Source organism: Bos taurus, chromosome 17 (assembly GCF_002263795.3).
Source record: "Bos taurus isolate L1 Dominette 01449 registration number 42190680 breed Hereford chromosome 17, ARS-UCD2.0, whole genome shotgun sequence".
Taxonomy (NCBI): domain Eukaryota; kingdom Metazoa; phylum Chordata; class Mammalia; order Artiodactyla; family Bovidae; genus Bos; species Bos taurus.
The window spans coordinates 13,533,427-13,554,354 of NC_037344.1; the positions used below are offsets into that span (position 1 = coordinate 13,533,427).

General features: G+C 38.8%; 1 protein-coding gene across 1 annotated transcript in view; it reads right to left on the minus strand.

The window, feature by feature from the left end:
* HHIP (hedgehog interacting protein) overlaps positions 1-20,928 on the minus strand; it is a 109,580-nt gene that overhangs the window by 84,677 nt on the left and 3,975 nt on the right. The window contains exons 2-4 of the mRNA NM_001099114.2: positions 17,943-18,135; positions 10,517-10,673; positions 9,676-9,877 (exon numbers count right to left, since the gene is read on the minus strand). Of these exons, the coding sequence (NP_001092584.1) occupies positions 9,676-9,877; positions 10,517-10,673; positions 17,943-18,135 (552 nt within the window). The remainder of the gene's footprint in view (positions 1-9,675; positions 9,878-10,516; positions 10,674-17,942; positions 18,136-20,928) is intronic.

The following is a 20,928-nucleotide window of genomic DNA, read 5'->3' on the forward strand; positions in this document are numbered from 1 at the left end:
GATTTAGGAAGCTTTCTATAAAATATTGAGTTGATGAGATAGGACAAGGGCTTCCCTCAGCCTGGGATGTGACAAGGAGGAAGCTGTGGTCATTCCATTTATATATTCTTGCATGTGACCTTCAGCACATTTTGTGATAAATTAACAGATGTTTGTTGCATTGTTCAATTTTGAAAACTTCCTTTAAACTTCCCTCTTCACTGATCTCATATTTTGCCCACCTGTCTCTCTTAGAAAAATATTTTGTTGAGTAATACACTCTTTGTATCATGACATTACATGTTAATTTCAGAGCAACTTTGCCCAACTACTCCCCTACCAAATCCTGAGATTCTAAATCTGGTGGGCAAAAATATGTGCCTTCTTAGTTTTCAGTCTCAGTATATTTCCTTTGCAAATCCTACAATTTATTAACTCTATGGCAGAGTGACACAAACCACGTTCCAAAATAAACACACAAAAAGACCTATATTACTGTAATATCCAGGTTGAGAAAAACTACTCTGAAAGCAGGGAAATGCTGATGAAAGCTTGCTGCCATACTCAGGGCTCAGCTGCTTTGTGCTTAATCATCATTAGGCATGTGCTCTGAGGAACCCCAGACCTGGGAGTTTTTGCATAATGAGGTAGGTAGCAAGGCCTTATACCTAATGCCAGAAGGTGATGATGTAAAAATGAAGACGTTTTCTTCCTCTAGTTATACATTTCAATAACATTCTGGGTTTATCTTTTTGAACGGAAGAAAACACATAACAATATAACTCTTTCCATAGGAGTGCTGTATAATTTTACTGCAAACACTATCACAGAATTTCCATGAAGTACCATCCAATCCCACACTAAGGGGGACTGTGAAATACCACAGAATATAGTTAACTGTGGCCACTGGAGCTTTGGAGTCATTCTGAGGGCTAGGCACCTTTTCCTTACTCTTCTTTTCATGTGAGTATAATAGTTAATATAATAGTATAATAGTTTCATATTAGAGGATGCTGAGAACAGTGAATGCTTACAAGGTATTGATACTTCAGAGTCCTGTGAGATTGAGCACGTAAAGAGGTAGGTGCAACCTTTTAGCATCCCTATTCTACAGATAAAGAAACCAAGCCTAGAGGTTAAACAACCTGCCCAGAGTCAAACCACCAGCATATGGTATGAATGCAGTGACTGGCACCCAAGTCTGTATGCCTGCCATGCAGCCAGGACAAGCAGCACCATGCATGTCTACACCAACTGTCATCCATCTCTGCGTAAATGTGCTCCCCAATCTTTCCCTCTATGCAGTTGGCTGCTGATCAAAAGCACAGGGCAGCAGAGCACCATGGTTGAGAGCATGGTGGCCAGCAACTGCCTGGAAAATTCGGTTCTGCTACTGGCTAGCAGTATTCTCACAGGCAGTTTGTTTAACTTCTGGGCCTCAATCACCTCGTCTCTGAAATGGCATAATCATCCCTGCCTCAAGGGGTTACCAGGATTACAGAGGTACTCTATGTAATGGCTTAGCAGAGTAAGTGCTTAAAAGAATAGTGGTTATGATTAGTAAAACGTAAGACTAGAGCGGGCTTCCCAGGTGGCGATAGTGGTAAAGAACCCGCTTGCCAATGCAGGAGATGTAAGAGATGCAGGTTTGATCCCTGGGTCAGGAATATCCCCTGGAGGAATGCATGGCAACCCACTCTAGTATCCTTCCCTGGAGAATCCCATGGACAGAGGAGCCTGCCAGACTGCAGTTCATAGGGTTGCAAAAAGTCAGACACAACTGAAGCGACTTTGCACGCGCACACACATCCTACATCCTTGCTAAAAACATGGCCAGCTTGAAGACTATAATACTGGGAAAGTTTTGGGATGCTTGTGATTTCGCTTTCATTAGATGACAGAGCCACTGTAAAGTCATGCCAACTGATAACTACCGACAGTCCTCTTTTTTCTTCTAGTCAGACACAGAGAGCTGGTGGCTGCCACATACAGATAGATACTTTTGAAAGACAGCAGTGACCTTCTGAAGGGTTCAGATTTCTTGGCTTCTCACTTGTTTTAAATGATTACCACAGGGCCTTTGAGATTTATGGGCTCTATTTCCTTTGCCCTTCAAGTCTTAGATAAATATAAAGACATTCATGTAAAAGCTTTCCTCACCTCAGCTGTGAATCATGGGACCTAAAATGTAGGAGAAGGCAGGTCTGTCTCTTTAGCTGGAGGGACCCTGTACTCTGAAGTTTCGACTTCAGTAAAAAAATATGATGCATGCTGGAGAGAACTTTATAGATTAAACCAGTTAACACTGGCACACACCATATCTGTATCCATTTATATATATTCAAATGTTTTAAATAGAATTGCGAATGCCAAGATAAAAAAGTAAGAACACCAGAAATGAAATGTACTTAACCAAACAGAAAATTACATTGAGATTATTTCACATGACCAGCGAATTAAAAAAAGATGATTTCTCTGTTGGACATTTATAATAGACTTAAAATGAGATTAGACATTTAAAAATTGGAAACATTTATCACAGAGTGCAGGGCATTTTGATGCAGGATCAGTAACACTCAGTAAAATAAAGATAGTTGGGTTTAATACCATATCATTACTATCTTGATATAAAAAAATTATAGTAGTAAAAATTTTTACTTGCAGATCTACATTTTAATGGTTTGGAACCAGAATTTTAAATTATCCCCCAAAAGAAGGTATTTATAAATTTATATCTGAGGGAAGACTTGTCAATGAACTTTCTACCACTTTTAGAATAAATTTATTTCTACCACTACATTAATTCTCTTTTAGATGGAATTCAGTAGTGCCTAATCCAGTAGTTTGATAGGTCAAAAACTTAAAACATATCACATATACAAAAAATTCTAGAATGGCAACTCTTCTATTGCAATATTTATCAAATATATTAAATATATTTTCCTGCTTTATTTCAACTAAATGCACACTTTCTTTCAACCTAAAACATGCTTAAAAGCAGAGCTCTAACAATTTTACCGAGGAAACGTTTGATGGGGACACAGTCGGCGCCGCATACGTGTGCATGCACATGAGTGTGCACGTGTGTTCATGCTATGCTTCTGATACCAGTTTTGAACAGGAAACTGCTTCTCACTGATGCTCTGACTCATTTCACTCAGGAAAAAAAACACTAGCATTGCATGCACTCCTATAAGACCACCAGTTAAAGACAGAGGAAAATGTGAAAGGAAGGGTCTCTGGCCAACTTCGGAGAAGTAGGACATCCATCCCAATGGGCTGATGTGCAATGGATTTCACTAGACCTTCGCTGCTCACGATCATGCGTGTGACTTACAAGCATGTGAGATCAGAGGCTGCCTGGCCGGGCCTTGCCCCGGCGCACCCTACCTCTTCTTCCACAATGCTCCTGTGGCTCCCAGGCACCTGGGCCACTGTCTCTCAAGAGACCCAGTGTCAATGGGTTCGGTCACCCAGACAATCAGCAGCTTTCAACTGCATGTCCTCTCCTCTCCTGGTAAAAGGACTGCTTCAAAAAGCATCTTTTGAAATGAGGATCCCAGTAGATAGGGAGGGACAGGAGCCCAGGCATACTTGTTCCAATGATCAACAAGTCTTTAGCTCTGTCTGCTGCATGATGTTTGGGTGAGGCCTCTTGGTCCTCTGACCACCCCTGAGAACTGCGTGGGGTTGCAGGTGCAGGCTTGCCTTCACTGTCGTATACACACAGAGCTAAGGCTGATCCTTGGTGGTCAGGGCAAGTTTGTTTAGATTAGACTAGAGTAACTTCCCTCCAGTACTCTTGCCTGGAAAATCCCATTGACAGAGGAGCCCGGTAGGCTGCAGTCCATGAGGTCGCTAGGAGTTGGACACGACTGAGCGACTTCACTTTCACTTTTCACTTTCATGCCGTGGAGAAGGAAATGGCAACCCACTCCAGTGTTCTTGCCTGGAGAATCCCAGGGGCGGTGGAGCCTGGTGGGCTGCCTTCTATGGGGTCGCACAGAGTCGGACACGTCTGAAGCGACTTAGCAGCAGCAGAGTAACTTCTGGTGTCCTTGTCATTATTTTAACAAGGGTTTGCAGATACAAATAGCAAATTACATTTTATGAAAAGGAATGAGAACATTTTTGCCAACTAGCTGAATACCAAATTCCCAGTGGAACAAAAACAGGAAAATGTAATAGGTGAAGCGACTGTCCAACTCAAATTAATTGCTGAAAAACATTAATGTCATTTTCTAAGACTTTCAATCAAGAATCTCACATGCTGCCAGAGTTAACTAATCTCACTCAAAGTGGACAAATACTATGTGAAGCTCAAATAAGTGACAGAAGGTACAGGACAATGGGGGTTCCCTAGGGGCTCAGCAGTAAAGAGTCGCCTGAGAAGCAGGAGACACGGATTCAATCCCTAGCTAGGGAAGATCCCCTGGAGGAGCGCCTGGCAACCCACTCTGGTACTTCTGCATGAAGAATCCCATGGACAGAGCAGCCTGGCGGGCTACAGTCCATAGGGTCACAAAGAGTCAGACATGAATGAAGTGACTGGGCGTGTACACGCACACACACATCAGTGACAACTAGTGTACAACCATTTGCTCCCAGTGGTTACTTCAGAAATATGACTTGGCCATAGGTGGGCAGAGAAAAAGTGTCTCATTCCTTACTCAACTGATCCAGGGATTTGGCTCAGTCTAGACCAGTGCTTTTCAAATTGGCCCCATGTTGAAATCACCTGGAAAATCTTTAAAAGGGTACCAATGGAGTCCCCACTCCAGATATTCTGATTTAATTTGGGCAGTAGAATGTTCTAAAGTTCCCAGTCATCTCTACTGTGCAGCCATTCTTAAGAACCAGTGGTCTATCACCCCCAAGAACTTCAAAGAGATGAGGCTGGGTCTAGTACATCCAGAAGTTCTGACTACGGATTCAGACATAAGATTAATTTAAAGATTTCAAATCACTGTGATCTTGGAATTTCCCTCTTTGGGATACAACAACATCAACAACAAGGTATATGCTCCTTCCCACTCCCACACTCAACACACAAAATGAAGATTTTAAAGTCTGCTCATCAGTTGGTCATTTGAGCCATTTCTCATGGCATCCACATGAATGGTCAGCTTGCACAATGCACTAATGCTAAAAATCTAGCAAACAGCTATTTAGTTTTAAAACTATTTTTTACCTATTCTTGGTAATTTTACAAAGCTCAGTCTTCTAGGATTTGAGCTATTGTGAATGGAATCACCTCTTCCTAAATGAAACCACAGTTTAAATTCATATGGCATAGAATTTACTCTATTAATCCAACTCCACAATTTCTTAGAGCAAAAAGAAGTCAATGCTTTAGTTGGTGCTTTGCAGTTTTGCACATAAATTTTGCTCAGTGAAACTTGGTTATGCTCTCAGGATATTGCAATCTCCTATAATACAGGCAGCACAATCTGGGTGTTAGATACTGGGTTGGCAAAAAGTTCGTTTGTGTTTTTCCACAATGGCTTATTAAAAAATTTATACGAATGTTTTGGCCAAAGCAGTAAAAACCAGACGCCATATTTTTAGCTTTAGTCAAGACCCATTTAGGGAGGTGTTCTCTAAGTTCCCCAAATGACAGGTTCTTTGTTGGTGGTATAAGAATCAGGGCTGGTAGATATTTAAGGACATCAACCAAGTCCAGCTCTTTGCCACAAAAAGGCCAGTCCTTAACCAGGTGACAAAAATCCCTGTCAATTCTGAATTGACCGTTAGCAGAAAAGGAATTCCAAATTCCCTTATACCCAGCACTAGCTTTTAGAAACTCTTATAATCAAGAATTCCTCTTTATGTCTGATTTAATATACTCATATTGGTCATTAATTAATACCATGGGGGGAATCACCACTGTGGCTTGTCCTGCATTTATTTCAAACCTACCAAGATTGGGTTTAGTATATAGAATTATTATTAATGCTGTGATTAGAATATTTCAGTCAATACTTTGGTCTGTTAAAACAGCTCTATTCCCTCTCTTAGGATGTTTAAAACTGAAAGAATAGGGAAATGATATGCATAATAATTTATGAAGATTCCTATTTGCATTATTAACACAAAATAATCACTGAAAAACTCAGAAGACTGCCATGAACACACTAATTTTTCACATATCAAGAAGCCTGAAAATTAGTGTGAAATGATTGTGATACCGTTTTCATTTCAAAAGTCTCTGAGGGGCACACCACAAAAACCAGTAGTCTAGTCAAATCATGAATGTGTTGGCATCTATTCCATTAAACCAACAGTAGTCACGTCTAAGCCTTCCAATCTGTGACTTGTGACAGCGGTTCCTTGGAGACTGAGATAAAGGCATGCTGTTGCCTGATCTACTTGAGGGGCTACTTGAGGACAAGGATGTGGTCTTAGTACTGACTATACAGCATACATCCAAATTTCCCTGTGATAGGTTCCTATCGTACTGATATCACTAGTGCCAAATACTAAAGGAATCCAAAATATGCACTTTGAAATATGTCATTTTCTGTAACTCTACACATGTATTCTACATATTTCTACATAATGGGTAGAAGAATGGATTTTGAAGTTTATTTTAAGCCTGAGAAACCCTGCAGGTCTCCTAGGAAAGAATGCCCAACAGGGTTCTGCAGAACTCCTAGAGGCCTACAGAACATACGTACTACAGATTGTGACACGGTGCTGTCACAATCTGGCTTGTATTATTTTATTGCATGATAAGATGTCTCAATATCACAGAAGATAAACTTTCATTCATATCCCAATGAATAGGTGTGAATGAAAAGAGAGTCTTAAGTGACTCTAATCAGAAGAAGGGCATTCAAGTTAAATTGAAGTAGAAACAAGAACATCAGTGTAGTGTTTTCCTTTCTGCAACAAAATTTTCCAGTATTCTGAGCCCATTTCTTTCACCTACATTTTATCATACATAAACTTTTAATACCAACATTTTAAGTAAAACGGTATTTGAAAACTATTCTCTCAAATAGCTGAAGATATATTTAAGAGTTAATTGGCAATGTGTATCATGGTGTATGTCCCTCAACTCAGTAATGTTCTACCAGTGAATTTTAAAGAAATTATCCATAATCAGCTTAAATAATATAAACAGAAATGATAAACATTATTTACAATGATAAAAAGAAAATACTGGGGTAATCTTAAATATCTCTTAATAAGGAAATTCCATGCTCAAAAGACATAAAAAAAACTAAGTTTTTGAGAAAAGTTTCCAAATCTGGTAACATTCTCATGACATAGTATTAGGTAAAAAATGAAGGCTAAAAAGCTTTTATAAAAGCTTATTTTTATTTTAAAGTTTCCTAGGAAAAAACTATTAGAGAACATATTCTTCTGTGTTTCCAGTTATTAAAACAGACTTGTGTTACTTTTGCAATCAGGAAAAATTAATTTACTATAAAAACTGGAAGAAAGTATATCAAAATATTAATGGCGATATTCTTTAATTGATAGGATTATAGGTGATGGTTTTTAGAACACTTTCCCCAATGTTTTATTTCATAGAGTGAATGTTTAACTTTTCAAAGTCAGAAAAAAGCTTTCAAGGTCAGGAAAAAAAAAAACTCACTTGTAGTGAGTAATGCATTTGCTGAAGTACCTTTATTCCTTCCTCATGAGGTATCACTGGCAGTGAGTTATTAGAATACATTTCAGAATGTATTTATTGAACTCTGATGTGCAAAACAGTAATGGTTCATTTTAAGAGACTTTGGATTATGTGCTACAAAATGTAATGAAAAATTTTACTGGGAGAAAGTTGAAACTACTGATTTAAACAACTTTTCCAAATCATCTGTGTCTTGGTGCCAAAGCTGTTTTCCTTAAAGGACCAGAAGTACCATTAAGTACTTCTTTTGCACAGTTATGTCCTGGTCAGTCCTGAGTGTTCATTGGAAGGACTGATGTTGAAGCTGAAACTCCAATACTTCGGCCACCTGATGAGAAGAACTGACTTATTGGAAAAGACCCTGATGCTGGGAAAGATTGAAGATGGGAGGAGAAGGGGACGACAGAGGATGAAATGGTTGGATGGCATCACCGACTCAACGGACACGAGTTTGGGTAAACTCGGGAGTTGGTGATGGACAGGGAGGCCTGGCGTGCTGCAGTCCATGGGGTCGCAAAGAGAAAGAGTTGGACACGACTGAGCGACTGAACTGAACTGAATTGATGCTGCCACAGTGTGACCTTGAGGCTGAGTGGTCCCAACAATAGGCATTCTCTGTACTCTGAGTCATCCTAATTATTTCACATGGTAGATACTGAATAGATAGGTATCAGGAATATATTTATATTTTTTCTTACTGGCTTCTTCTGGTTTTGATGTTCTTACCTTTGAATAGAACTCAAGAAAACAAGAAGGAGCTTATTTATATCATATGAGTAGAAGAGTATATACCCTCCTTCGATTTTTTTCCAGTTTAAAATGAGAAAGATAATCAGGTCTCCTCAAATCATACTTAATTTGTTTCATTCTAAGACATTCATGAACTGTTAGATGTCTTAATTTTAGAATGCCATAATTTGCTTATAGCTTACTACTACTAATATTGCATCATTTTACTTTCTTGTGAACAAAGGTCTTGCCAACAAAGGTCCATCTAGTCAAAGCTATGGTTTTTCCTGTACTCATGTATGGATGAGAGAGTTGGACTATAAAGAAAGCTGAGCGCCAAAGAATTGATGCTTTTGAACTGTGGTGTTGGAGAAGACTCTTGAGAGTCCTTTGGACTGCAAGGAGTTCCAACCAGTCCATCCTGAAGGAAATCAGTCCTGAATATTCATTGGAAGGACTGATATTGAAGCTGAGATTCCAATACTTTGGCCACCTGATGCATAGAACTGACTCACTGGAAAAGACCCTGATGCTGGGAAAGATTGAGGGCAAGAGGAGAAGGGGAAGAGAGGATGAGATGGTTGGATGGTATCACTGACTCAATGGACGTGAGTTTGAATAAGTTCCAGGAGTTGGTGATGGACAGGGAAGCCTGGCGTGCTGCAGTCCATGGGGTCACAAAGAGTCAGACACGATTAAGCGACTGAACTGAACTGAACTCTCTTGTGAAGAAAACGTGACAGTATTTGTTTACACACCTATTAGATTATTGAACATGAGAATTCAAATTGAAGAAGCAAGGAAGGAGGCAATAGATGCACTTATATGTTATAAAGGTGGCTAGTTATATAAAAAATATTTGACTTACCTGTAAAAATATTGTACAAGGAAATCACAGTATAAATAGCATATCTTATGACACAGAGTCAAACAAAGATGTAGTGAAAGAATGATTTGCGATTGCCAAAATAACCCAAAGGCCTCTTTGTTTCTGCTGGCAGATGCTGATATACAATTCTAATGCCTGTTAAACAGTATTTAAGCAAATATTTTATAAAACCAAGAATCATTTTAAGTATGTCAATTACATAGGGAAACCAAGTCAAAACACCAATCTGATTGCACTGCTTAATCATCACCAAATAACATGAAAAATGTAATGTCATTGTCCTGATGTAGTGGTCATAATTATTGTTTCCCTGTGTTGCCTCCTTATTTTCTCCTATATTCTTTCCTTTATTGCGAAGAAACACCTTTAGTGAGGATAACACTAAAATAAAATTAACATAGCCAGAGCAAAGATAAATAAAATTGAAAAAGCCAACCTTTATTCCACTCTGAACAAGTTTGTGAATGTCCAAATAAGGCTCCTTGAAAATTTCTCCTTCGGGGGTAAGTATCTTCACGTAACCTTCTTTTTCCAGAATGAAGAGGCGGTGGGAGCCATCCCCACTCTGAAGGGCGCTGACAGGCTGGCGCAGCCCACTCACAACCTCCTGGATACAGAAGCAGTTGTGTTTGTGCTTTCTAAACAAATTAAAGAAAACCAGTAAGCTTTTCCTGAGATGAAGGAGGTAAGAAATGTATGTAGCATCCTTTTCAAAATATATTTCCTCTAGGAATCAATGAAGGGCTGCTGACCCAAGGTCCCAATCTGATTCTCTTAAATTCTTTTCAATGGGGAAAAAAAAAAACACCTCAAAAAGCTTTCTATCAGAAAGCAAAGGAGAGAATCCAAACACATACGTATTTTAAATTTTTCACAAGCTCACTATCTCATCTTTCAGTGACTCCAATTAAAATCAGCATTACTCACAGTAATTAAACCTTACAGAAAGGTACTGAAAGGTCTAAGATCTATTTATAAAAGTCTGTTTAGCTAATAATAATTGTGCTGAATGTTTCTACAGTGCCATAAGCTAACAACAATCATACAATTCCAGTTTAAAACTATACTCAAGCTCATAATAGAAGATTAGTAGTCTCAGCATTAAAGATATTTAAGTGAATATGATTTTAGAGAAGCAAACTACCAAAAAAAAAAAAAAAAAACATCTGGAGGATATAACTGCTGGACATGAGCATAGACAGATGACTCATTGTTAAAACCACAAGGCTTGCCAGGTTTTTGTTTTTTAAGATTAAATAACATTTATCTTTATGAACCTGCTGATCTCTTCCACTTTGTCATATTCTTCCATCTGGTCCAAGTAGTTAGAGGCTGGTCCTCTGATTTGTTTTCTTGGAAAATCAGGAAAGCACAGGCCACCATCTTTTCTTGCATAGTAAAAGCAAAACTCATCAGCAGTAGTTTGAAGTAAACCTTTAAAAAATGTAAAAAGATGCCTTAGAAATATTTAGTGTTATGGTAAAAACACCACATTTGAAAGACAAAATATAGGTCAAGAATTTTAGGAATATTCTAGGAAAATATATAGACAAAAAAAATGAAAGAACATTGTATTTTGGTTTGGGATTTCCATTTCTTTTTAAATCAAACATTTAAAGTTGCAGTGCAAGTGAAACAATATTGTATTAGATGTCTTAAAAGGCTCATATGAAATAGAGCTAGTATGAACCCAGCATTAATTGCATTGACTCTATTTTCAAACCTTCCCAGTTTCCAAGTGTCACACTTTCACATTCATCTGATGACTATTCAGCACTTTTTCCCCTACCATATTAATAACTTCCTAAGAAGAACAAATTGCAGTCAAGAAAGAGACAGACCATCAAGAGCCAGTTTGGGTCATTTTAAAATTCTTACTCTATTGTCACTCATACATGATTAAATGATAAATCTAGTTACTATCCCAAGGTCATACATTATATGCCACAGTAAATGACTAACTCCCTGCAATGATCAAGGCATGAATTGATGCCAGTAACAGAGCCTCTGTATTCAAATGTGTCGGTGCCTTTTTCTTGCTCACTTACAGAAGACTATTTTTTAACACAAAAATAATCTTTAAAATATTCTTTCAATCTTCTCAAACAGAAGAGCTGACATACTACTCCTCACTGAAAAAAAATTAATTAATATGAGCCAAAACAAAAATGCAGACTTAAAGGGATCTGAATGAAAGGACTTATTTTTTCATTTCTTACATAGTAAGCATTTTTACCAAATAAAAAGTTGAATAAGAAAGAAGATCTTACCACAGAAAAGAATTTTGACATGACTTTTACAATTTGAGTTAATAAGGTAGGTTTTTGTTTTTTTTTTGCAGGAAGGGTGTAATGGCTAAGATTCACTTCCATATCTGACAATTTTGTTATTAAAATATGACATTACTATCAGAATTGACTCTTGGTTCAGTTCAGTCGCTCAGTCGTGTCCGACTCTTTGCGACCCCATGAACTGCAGCACGCCAGGCCTCCCTGTCCATCACCAACTCCTGGAGTTCACGCAAACTCACATCCATCGAGTTGGTGATGCCATCCAGCCATCTCATCCTCTGTCGTCCCCTTCTCCTCCTGCCCCCAATCCCTCCCAGCATCAGAGTCTTTTCCAATGAGTCAACTCTACTGCTGTCCCAAATTCCTGCTTCTGATTTCATACCTTCAATTATGCTCAGTCCCTTGATTTTTATCTAACAAATCAAACTATTTCACTCCCACATAATCAGGTTATGTAGCTGAGGTTTAGAAGTTGTATAATGGATGCAAGTTTGCAAGTATTTGTAAGAAAAAGAACTTGGAATTTGGGAACAACCAAGTGAGGCCCATCAATGGAATATGAAAGACACTAAAAAGTTGATTTTCTGTGAGCTTAACCCAAGTCCCCTCCAACCTGAGCGACTTCACTTTCACTTTTCACTTTCATGCATTGGAGAAGGAAATGGCAACCCACCTCAGTGTTCTTGCCTGGAGAATCCCAGGGACGGGCACAGAGTCGGACACAACTGAAGCGACACAGCAGCAGCAACAGCAACCCAAGTCCCCTCCAACCTAAGACTAACTAACCTTGGAATCTGAGGGTCCCACAGGACTAAAACATAATATATATTTTGATCTAACTTGTGGGTGAAGTGTATTATCCCTGAATTTCTGAGACAGATTCTTCAATGCTGATACCTGACTAACCCATTGAGACAGGGCTTCCCTGGTAGTTCAGCTGGTAAAGAATCTGCCTGCAATGCGGGAGACCTGGGTTCAATCACTAGGTTGGGAAGATTCCCTGGAGGAGGGCATGGCCACCCACTTCAGTATTCTTGCCTGGAGAATCCCATGGACAGAGGAGCCTGGCAGGTTGTAGTCCATGGGGTCGCAAAGAGTCGGACATGACTGAGCAACGAAGCACAGAATTGGGAGACATCTTATCTTTGGGAAGCAGGTGAGTAAGAGGTGTCATTGGGTGTGTGTGTGTGTGTGTTGTGGGGATGGGCAGAATAAGGAGCCATGGTAGCTGGGAAGGGTGCTCCCTGGAAGTGTGTGTATGTGTGTGTGTGTGTGTGTGTGTGTGTGTGTGTGTGGTGGGGGATGGGCAGAATAAGGAGCCATGGCAGCTGGGAAGGGCGCTCCCTGGGAGGGGTAAGGCAGATGGAAGGAGGTTATCTTTCTTTGAAAAATCCAGGGATTAGAAATTGAGGACAGCAATAAAGGCTGCAACGGCATTTACTCATCTTCAGCAATTTACTGTTCATAAGAAATTAAGTTTTCTCTTCCATTCTTTAATGGCTAAGCATCAGAGGAAAACTGCACAGTGGTGTTCAATAATTCTGTCTGAGGTAAAAAGAAGAGAAGGAAAACTGAGTTGCTAAATCAAACTTTTTCCAGTTTTGGCCCAGATGTTTTGGGGAGCTAGATGTTTTATATATAAATACAGATATAGATCTGTAGATAGAAATATATATTTACCTTCAGGCAGGAAGTTCTCTATGCCAATATGATGCATGCAGGAAGACTGCTATACTATGGATATATTTATAACTGAATATGTGAAGGAGAAATTTTGTTTTAACTTTGTTTTACCTGCAGGGGTCACACATAAATTTCAAAGTACGACTCAGAGAACATTTTGAGTTCATTTTTAAAAAATAATGTTTTTCAACATTATAGTCTGCAAACCCATACCATTTTAAGGGGAAATAAATGAATAATCCCCGTGGCTGATTGCATTTTGTAAGGAATTATTAGCTAGGGACAAATAGGAGGAAATGAGAAATGGTTTTCAAATGAAACATCTGAAGATCAATGAGTACAGATTCATAAACTCTGACACTCCAGAGATATTATGCTGTCTTAGCAAATCAAACAAAACCAGAATGCTACCAATGAATTATTCTGAGGTTTTTACAGTATTAAAGGCAAACTGAACAATCTAAGTGGGAAGAAGGGAGCCAACTTAGAGGACTTTTACATAAACATATGGGCATTTTCTGACCATTATGATAATATGAATGGAAACATCTAATACTTTTATTAGTACTTTATCTTAAATGATCTGATTTTATAGACAGTGATGAATAAGATACATTTTCTGTGAAGAGCTAAAAGGGGATCTGGTTTTGGGACACTGGGCTAACATTTATTTCCTGGGAGGATACAACGTAGCAAATGGTACCCTTCTGTTTAAAAGGAGACCCTGAAGAGCATTTTACTGAAGGCTGCGGCTCACCCTGATTATCATCCTATGATCAGGTCCACCAGTGATGGGAGTACACTGATGATCCCAGCAGCTGTAATGGTTTTATAACTCCTGATAATTTATCAGATGTTTGGAACTATAACTCTTCTCCCGTCTTACTATACCACAAAGCACCCTGTAAAATACTGGACATGTAAATAAATATTCTCTATGCAGTTTTCTAAGCTCTAGCTTTTCCCTAAGCAAGTACGCCAGAGAAAAGCTACTTTTCCTCATTCTCTCTGCTGTTTATATAGATGAGGAAAAAATGGGAAAACCCCACCATCTGTAAGGCTTGGACTGGAAAGCATTTTCAAGCAGAGGAGGTAGATCTGAGTGTATTAATCCATCCATTCTGGCTTGCTCTCTGGAGCACTAATGAGACACAAGTGTAAGATATCTGACTAGGGGTCAGGAGTGGCTGTGGACTTGAGAAACTCAGTGGAATCAAATCCATGACCTTGGCCTCTTTAGCAATGGGATTAAACCAGTTGAACTAATTGTGTACAAACAGTTGACACAACCCTCATCTACAGCTGAGAGATGATAGTCCGAGAGTGATAAAAATCATTATGGTAATGAGTATAAATGTAAAGGAAGAAGCAAAACCCCAGAGGTACCCTTTCATGTCCTCTCCACAGAGTGTACTTATTAGGTCATCATTTAGTGAACAGCAAAGCATCTCTACTGTTCATTGTAATTCAGGCAGAAGAGACCCATGGTATTGAGAAAGGAGTTCCTATGGTTTTTTTTTTTTTTTTTTTTAATGAAATTTGGGGATTTTTTAGAAGCTTTAAGAGTTTATCTCCCTCACTAAATTCACAGCTGGAGATTATGATCAATAAAGCTCCAGTATATCTTTACTGCTGCTGCTGCTGCTGCTAAGTCGCTTCAGTCGTGTCCAACTCTGTGCGACCCCATAGATGGTAGCCCACCAGGCTCCCCCGTCCCTGGGATTCTCCAGGCAAGAACACTGGAGTGGGTTGCCATTTCCTTCTCCAATGCATGAAAGTAAGAAGTGAAAGTGAAGTTGCTCAGTCATGTCTGACTCTTAGCGACCCCATGGACTGCAGCCTACCAGGCTCCTCCATCCATGGGATTTTCCAGGCAAGAGTACTGGAGTGGGGTGCCATTGCCTTCTCCATATCTTTACTGCAGTGATTTTTAACTTCTTTATTTGTTGTGGAAATAAGCAGACCATGAATTTTTCTGAATTAAAGTTTCTAGAAAGTTGCTGTCTTTTGGGCAGACGTGTATCGCAGAGTGAATGGCACTTTCTTAAAGCTGTGGGGGTAAAGCAAAGGGATAGATCATTTATGTGTTTAATTCTTCATGTATTGGGCCATGGGGGAAGAAATGAAGATGTCTCTGAAATTATTTTCTCTCTTTCAACCCTTCTCAGCAGTCCTTAAGGTCCCTTCCTCTACATGTTTTTGATTTGCAAAAAGATGAGGCTGATGAGGACAGGTTAAAAAAAAACAAACAGAATCACAAAGCAGCTGTTTTTCACAATGTTGAATTTCAAAGACGAGCAAACCAGGACATTAAATAGACTTAAGAAGGTGAAAATATTACAAAGTCGCTTTTTGAGCAATTTCTGAAAAAGGAGTGCTCTAGAATTCTAAAGAGCCTTCTGTGTTGGGGGCCAGGGCCAAGGGGAAGGTTGTCATCTGATTTATCATACTTTAGGAAATGGTAACCTGTGTGCCATGGATCAGCCTGGCTAACAAATCGATTGACACAAACAGTGTGTTATTACAGCTCACTTTGGGGACATGTATTTAGAGCGATTATTAGCATTTGATGGATGCAGAGGAATCCCCTCTGTTTCACTGCTAACGCCTGCCGGCCCAGCCCTGAAAGTCACCCTGGCCGCTCCACCCACCACTGGAGCGCAGCTTTCATCTGGTTATCTTTCAAGGCAGCCTGGGTGGCCACCAAAAGCACTTGACATCTTGATGCACTTCAGCAGTTTTACATATATACAAACTTTGGAGAAAAATAAATTTGTCATTCGTCACCACATATGTTGATCTGGGGAGCAAGGTGCTTACAGTTTGGTTCCTGAGCTGTTTGCTGGGCTCTCTCTTTCAGGGGATATTGCTTTTTGTTGTTTGTTTTGGAAGCTAAAATAACTTCAAATAAAGGAAGCAGCCCACAGATGAGTCTCTCAATTCAGCCTAGTGGTATTTATCTCTAGGAGATAAAAACGCTGAGTGTCAGTATCATTTTCAGTTTAGAGTGGTAAAGGCAAGCCTTCCAGACTGGAAGTTTGCAGCAAACCTTGATGGGACCTAATCTGTTATCACTTCTCGGCAGGCCATCTAGGCAACCGTGACCTATTCTACTTTGCTTTGGGGAATGTGATAAAGAGGAAGAAACAGCTGGTTTAAGGCAAAACTTAGAAACATGGCTGTAGTTTATAAAGTCAATAATAATATTTTCACATTGAATGGGTTTAGATACATGTTATGGTACACCAAAGGAAGCAAGCAACCCTAGTCAAAATGTTTTCTTAGGCTATTAAGAGCACTCTATAAAAAAAAAAAAATACAAAAAATACACGTTTCTGGGTCAGAGAAAAAAGTAAAATGTGCATAGCAGTTTAAAAAAAACTGTTCCAGTGCATCCTACAGTTCTTAAAAGCTTGTCTTTTACTTCAATGCCACTGAGTTTTAGAAACTGTTAGCATCAGTAGATTTGTTTGTTTGTTACACTAACTAAACAGAATCTGTCTTATGAAATTCTTTTCTACCTCTGTGTTGATTCTTCCAACTAAAGCAACAACCACCAGGGTTTACAAGCCTCACATGGTAAAATTAATCAGGGCCCAAGAACTTATGTTCATTAGGGTCCAAAATATGGCCATGTATATCTGGGACATTAAAAGCTTAAGAACTTGAACTTCATCTCGCCTATAAGTTTCTCATTGTATACAACCGGATTAAGGCGTTAAGGTGTTCTGAGGCTACCAGGTAGCTCAGTGGTAAAGAAGCCACCTACTAATGTAGGAGACTTGGGTTTGACCTTTGGGTCGGGAGGATCCCCTGGAGAAGGAAATGGCAATCCACTCCAGTATTCTTGCCTGAGAAATCCCATGGACAGAAGAGCCTGGCGGGCCACAGTCCACGGGGTTGCAAAGAATCGGACATGACTGAGCACACACACACACACACACACACACACACGGCTCAATTTTCCTCATCTGTCAAAGGGACACAACTAGAACTTTCCTATCTCCCTCACAGGGTTTATGAGAGGCAATCAGTCATTATATGTAAAAGTACTTTCTAAGGTGTTACGTTAAGGGGGGCTTTCAAATTATATTTTATTTAAGGAAATACCTTAAAAGTCAGAGGACAAACTGTGCTTACATATCAACTGTGTGGAAGGAGAGGTTGTCTTGATAGTGACACTGATGAGTAAAGACACCAATGAGAAATCTGTATCAATAATCCAGCATGTGTAAAGATTACCAACTGTATTATCAGTTTAACAAGAAATGTAAAACACTTCAACAAAACAATGTACTGTTTGTAGGGTGAAATGACAGTTATCCTTTTAGCAGCAATACAAGGTTACAAGTTTTTAACTGTTAATTACGAGGTAAAAATAGATATTTTGAAAGGAAAGGCAAGATAAATTTTACACCCTTGTAAAGCAAGCGTTTGGGCTTCCCTGGTGGCTCAGTGGTAAAGAACCTGCCTGCCAATACCTTGAGAGCTGGGTTCGATTCCAGGGTCAGGAAGATCCCCTGGAGAAGGAAATGGCAACCCACTTCAATATTCTTGCCTAGGAAACCTCATGGACAGAGAAACCAGGCGGGCTATAGTACAGGGGTCGCAAAGAGTTGGACGCGACTAAGTAACTAAACTACGCCAACGAAGCAAGTGTTTAGGAACAAGTATCTTGGAAAGCTATTCTGCAGTAGTTGATTTCACTTAATCATTTTTTTTTTTTTACCTGGAATATGGCCTCGGCAAGTATAAAAGAATTCTGTGCAATAGTCTTTGCAGAGCAAGGGAAGTACCAGATCTCTTTCCAAGGCTTCTCTCTCAGGTGAGTAGAACAGGCTCTGAGAATGTGGAGAGCAAACGGCACACTTGATTTCCTCCAGTAACTTCCCGCATTCTGTGTTGTTGGTAACAGAAAATATCTGAAAGCCAGAAATTAGAAAAAGACTTCTGTTTAGTTCTACGAAGTTAGGTTTAGTTATGTTTTTTTGGGGGGGCGGGGAGCGTCTCATAGAAAGAGAAAAGTTTATTTAGCCAATGCTGTGGTCTGCAAAGAATCACCAAGTCACAATTCAGAACACCTTTATAAGGATGCAAGCACAGTTTCTTGGCTTCCCAGGTGGCTCTAGTGGCAAAGAACCTGCTTGCCAATGCAGGTAAGAGATGAGGCTAAGAGAAACAGGTTTGATCCCTGGGTCAGGAAGATTCCCTGAAAGAGGGCATGGCAACCCACTCCAGTATTCTTGTTTGGAAAATCCCCTGGAAGACGAGCCCGGCGGGCTACAGTCCACAGGATTGCAAAGAGTTGGACACGACTGAAGTGACTTAGGCAGTCTCTTGGGTTGGGATGGGAGGGCAAAGGGTAAGGATGCACAGACAGGCTTCTTACTCTTGTACATCATCAGTCTGTTTGTCCTTCAGGTGTGAAAAGTTAAATGACAATTATATTTAAGACTCCTTAACTCTTTTTCTCACCCTGCCTTAAAGTATATACTGACTGACATTTAATTTGAAGACTCCAAATATCTTTATCCAACTCTATGTAAAGCAACTTTTTAACACGTGGCTTTTTTGTAACTTGGGTAAAAATCTCTTTCATTCCTGGAATGCCTAATGAGATTCATAAAGATGTTATTTAAATAATATTGTTCTCATTTGAATTAATTTACAATCTACAGATTGCCTAGGGAAAGTTTTCTAAAGTGTGGGAAATATCTTCTTTTCGTGTTCTACAAAAATAATACCTGAAGCTGAGTAAAACAGGTTTAAGACCAACTTTTATTATTCTTTATATCTTAGCCAGGAAAATTTTTCTAACTAGATCCTCAGGTATATGTACGAATAAACACAAGACTTTTAAGTGTTTTTGTATAGTATTTAATGAGTTTTAATGAAAAAGGGGCATACAGTATTATTATGTCTTTTATATCAATAAGACTAATTTGACAGCTACTGATTCATTGAGGTTAGAAATTTGTAGGTAAAATAGATCTCAGTGTTTAGAACTAACTTTAAAAAACTGATTTCAGGACCTCCTCTAAAAAACAGAATATCAGCACAATATTTGATACATGAAATATAGTACTGTCAAATCAAGCATTGATTTTTCATATTAAAAACACCATAATGAGGTAGAATTTCATACAAAAACTTCCCAAGTTTTCCCAGTTTATATAACTACGTTTACACTTATTTCTTTAGAACTATGAACTGAAATTAACATTTTAAACTCTAGATCACTGTTTAAAGCAAGTATTTCATCTCGAGTTGAGGTTCTAATTTGACTAAACTGAGTGACTCATATGGCTTCTGTTTTTTTAGGATAAAGATATTCTAGGTGATCACAAACTTTGGATCTGAAAGAGCAAAGCAACTAGAAGGACAAAAAAAGCTGCACATGAGGCATGCTGAAATTTTAGCATGTAGTAATTAAAAGTCCAACAGAGGCTACCCTGTTTCAGAAAAAAAAAAAATATGTGTGTACATATATGTGTATGATGAGTTGTAACTATCTACAATATTCAGAAACTTTATTAATAATTACAATTATGCTTACATTTTTATAATTTTATTTACATGACAATTGCTTAAACGGTTAAAGGTTTCTAAAAGGAAACATAGACCAGACACTTAGAATTTGCATTCCAAGAATGTTTTAAATGTCTTTTATTGTCCATACTCTGTCAGACCTCACCAGATCTATTCAATATTAATACTGTTCCACTTTGTTCTGTTTGTTTACCACATGGCCGTCCAGTAAGAACAAAACAACTGCAGGATGCTGAGGCCACCTCTTTTGCTGGCTGACAAACTGGAATGTAATTACCTTTGGTTTTATGGAGAATATGCAAGCTTAGATTTTTCATAGTTGAAACAAAATGATCCCCATACACACTCCCAGCTGCCATCCAGGAAGAGCTTGATTTTAGTGCCTAAAGAATTTTGTCTTTTACAATTTTTGGAATGTGTCCTGGCCACAAGGTCTCTCATCAAAAGTTTCAGAAATAGGATTCAATAAATTATCTGAAATCAAGTTTACAAATTATTCTTTGTAAAGTTTCACGCCGTCCCGGCCCAGCAGGATGGGAACATTTTGCTCTGTGTGGGGTCTGCAGTGTAAATACCTATTTGAAGATAGATAGAGCCATCATTCTGGCTTTGGTTTCAATGAACCAATAGTCCTACTGAAGTCAATTAAACTGACTCAGCCCAAGCTGCAATGCTGTTTTAGACAGATGAGTGCTGGTGTGTGTAGGGTATTTTTTTCTTTTTCTTCTTCTTTTTTTTGCCTATGTGTCTGTGTCTCTACAGGGCCTTAACTTTTATGTCTGACAATGTCATCAATCTTAAGAAGAAATTTAAGCTAATTTCCTGTTTCAATTTTTAAAAGCCATATATGAAACCATCAAATTATAGCGGTTTAAACTAAATATACTTTGGAAATCATGTAAAACTTCGAAACATTATTACAGTGTGCCTAGTAATGACTGTGGCTGTTGCTGACTAATTTATAACATCTGGCAGGTCATCCTTTAATCTTTAGCCACATGAAAGTAAAAATCCATAGAAGGAAGGTAAGATAAATCCTGGAATACACAGTGAAGCGTGGCCTACAACTACAGCTTATCAACAAATAGTAAAGCGGGTGACAGAGACCTTCTGTATTTCTCTTTATTTATCAAGTAACTGAACAAAGAGGATAAAAAGGCACGCAC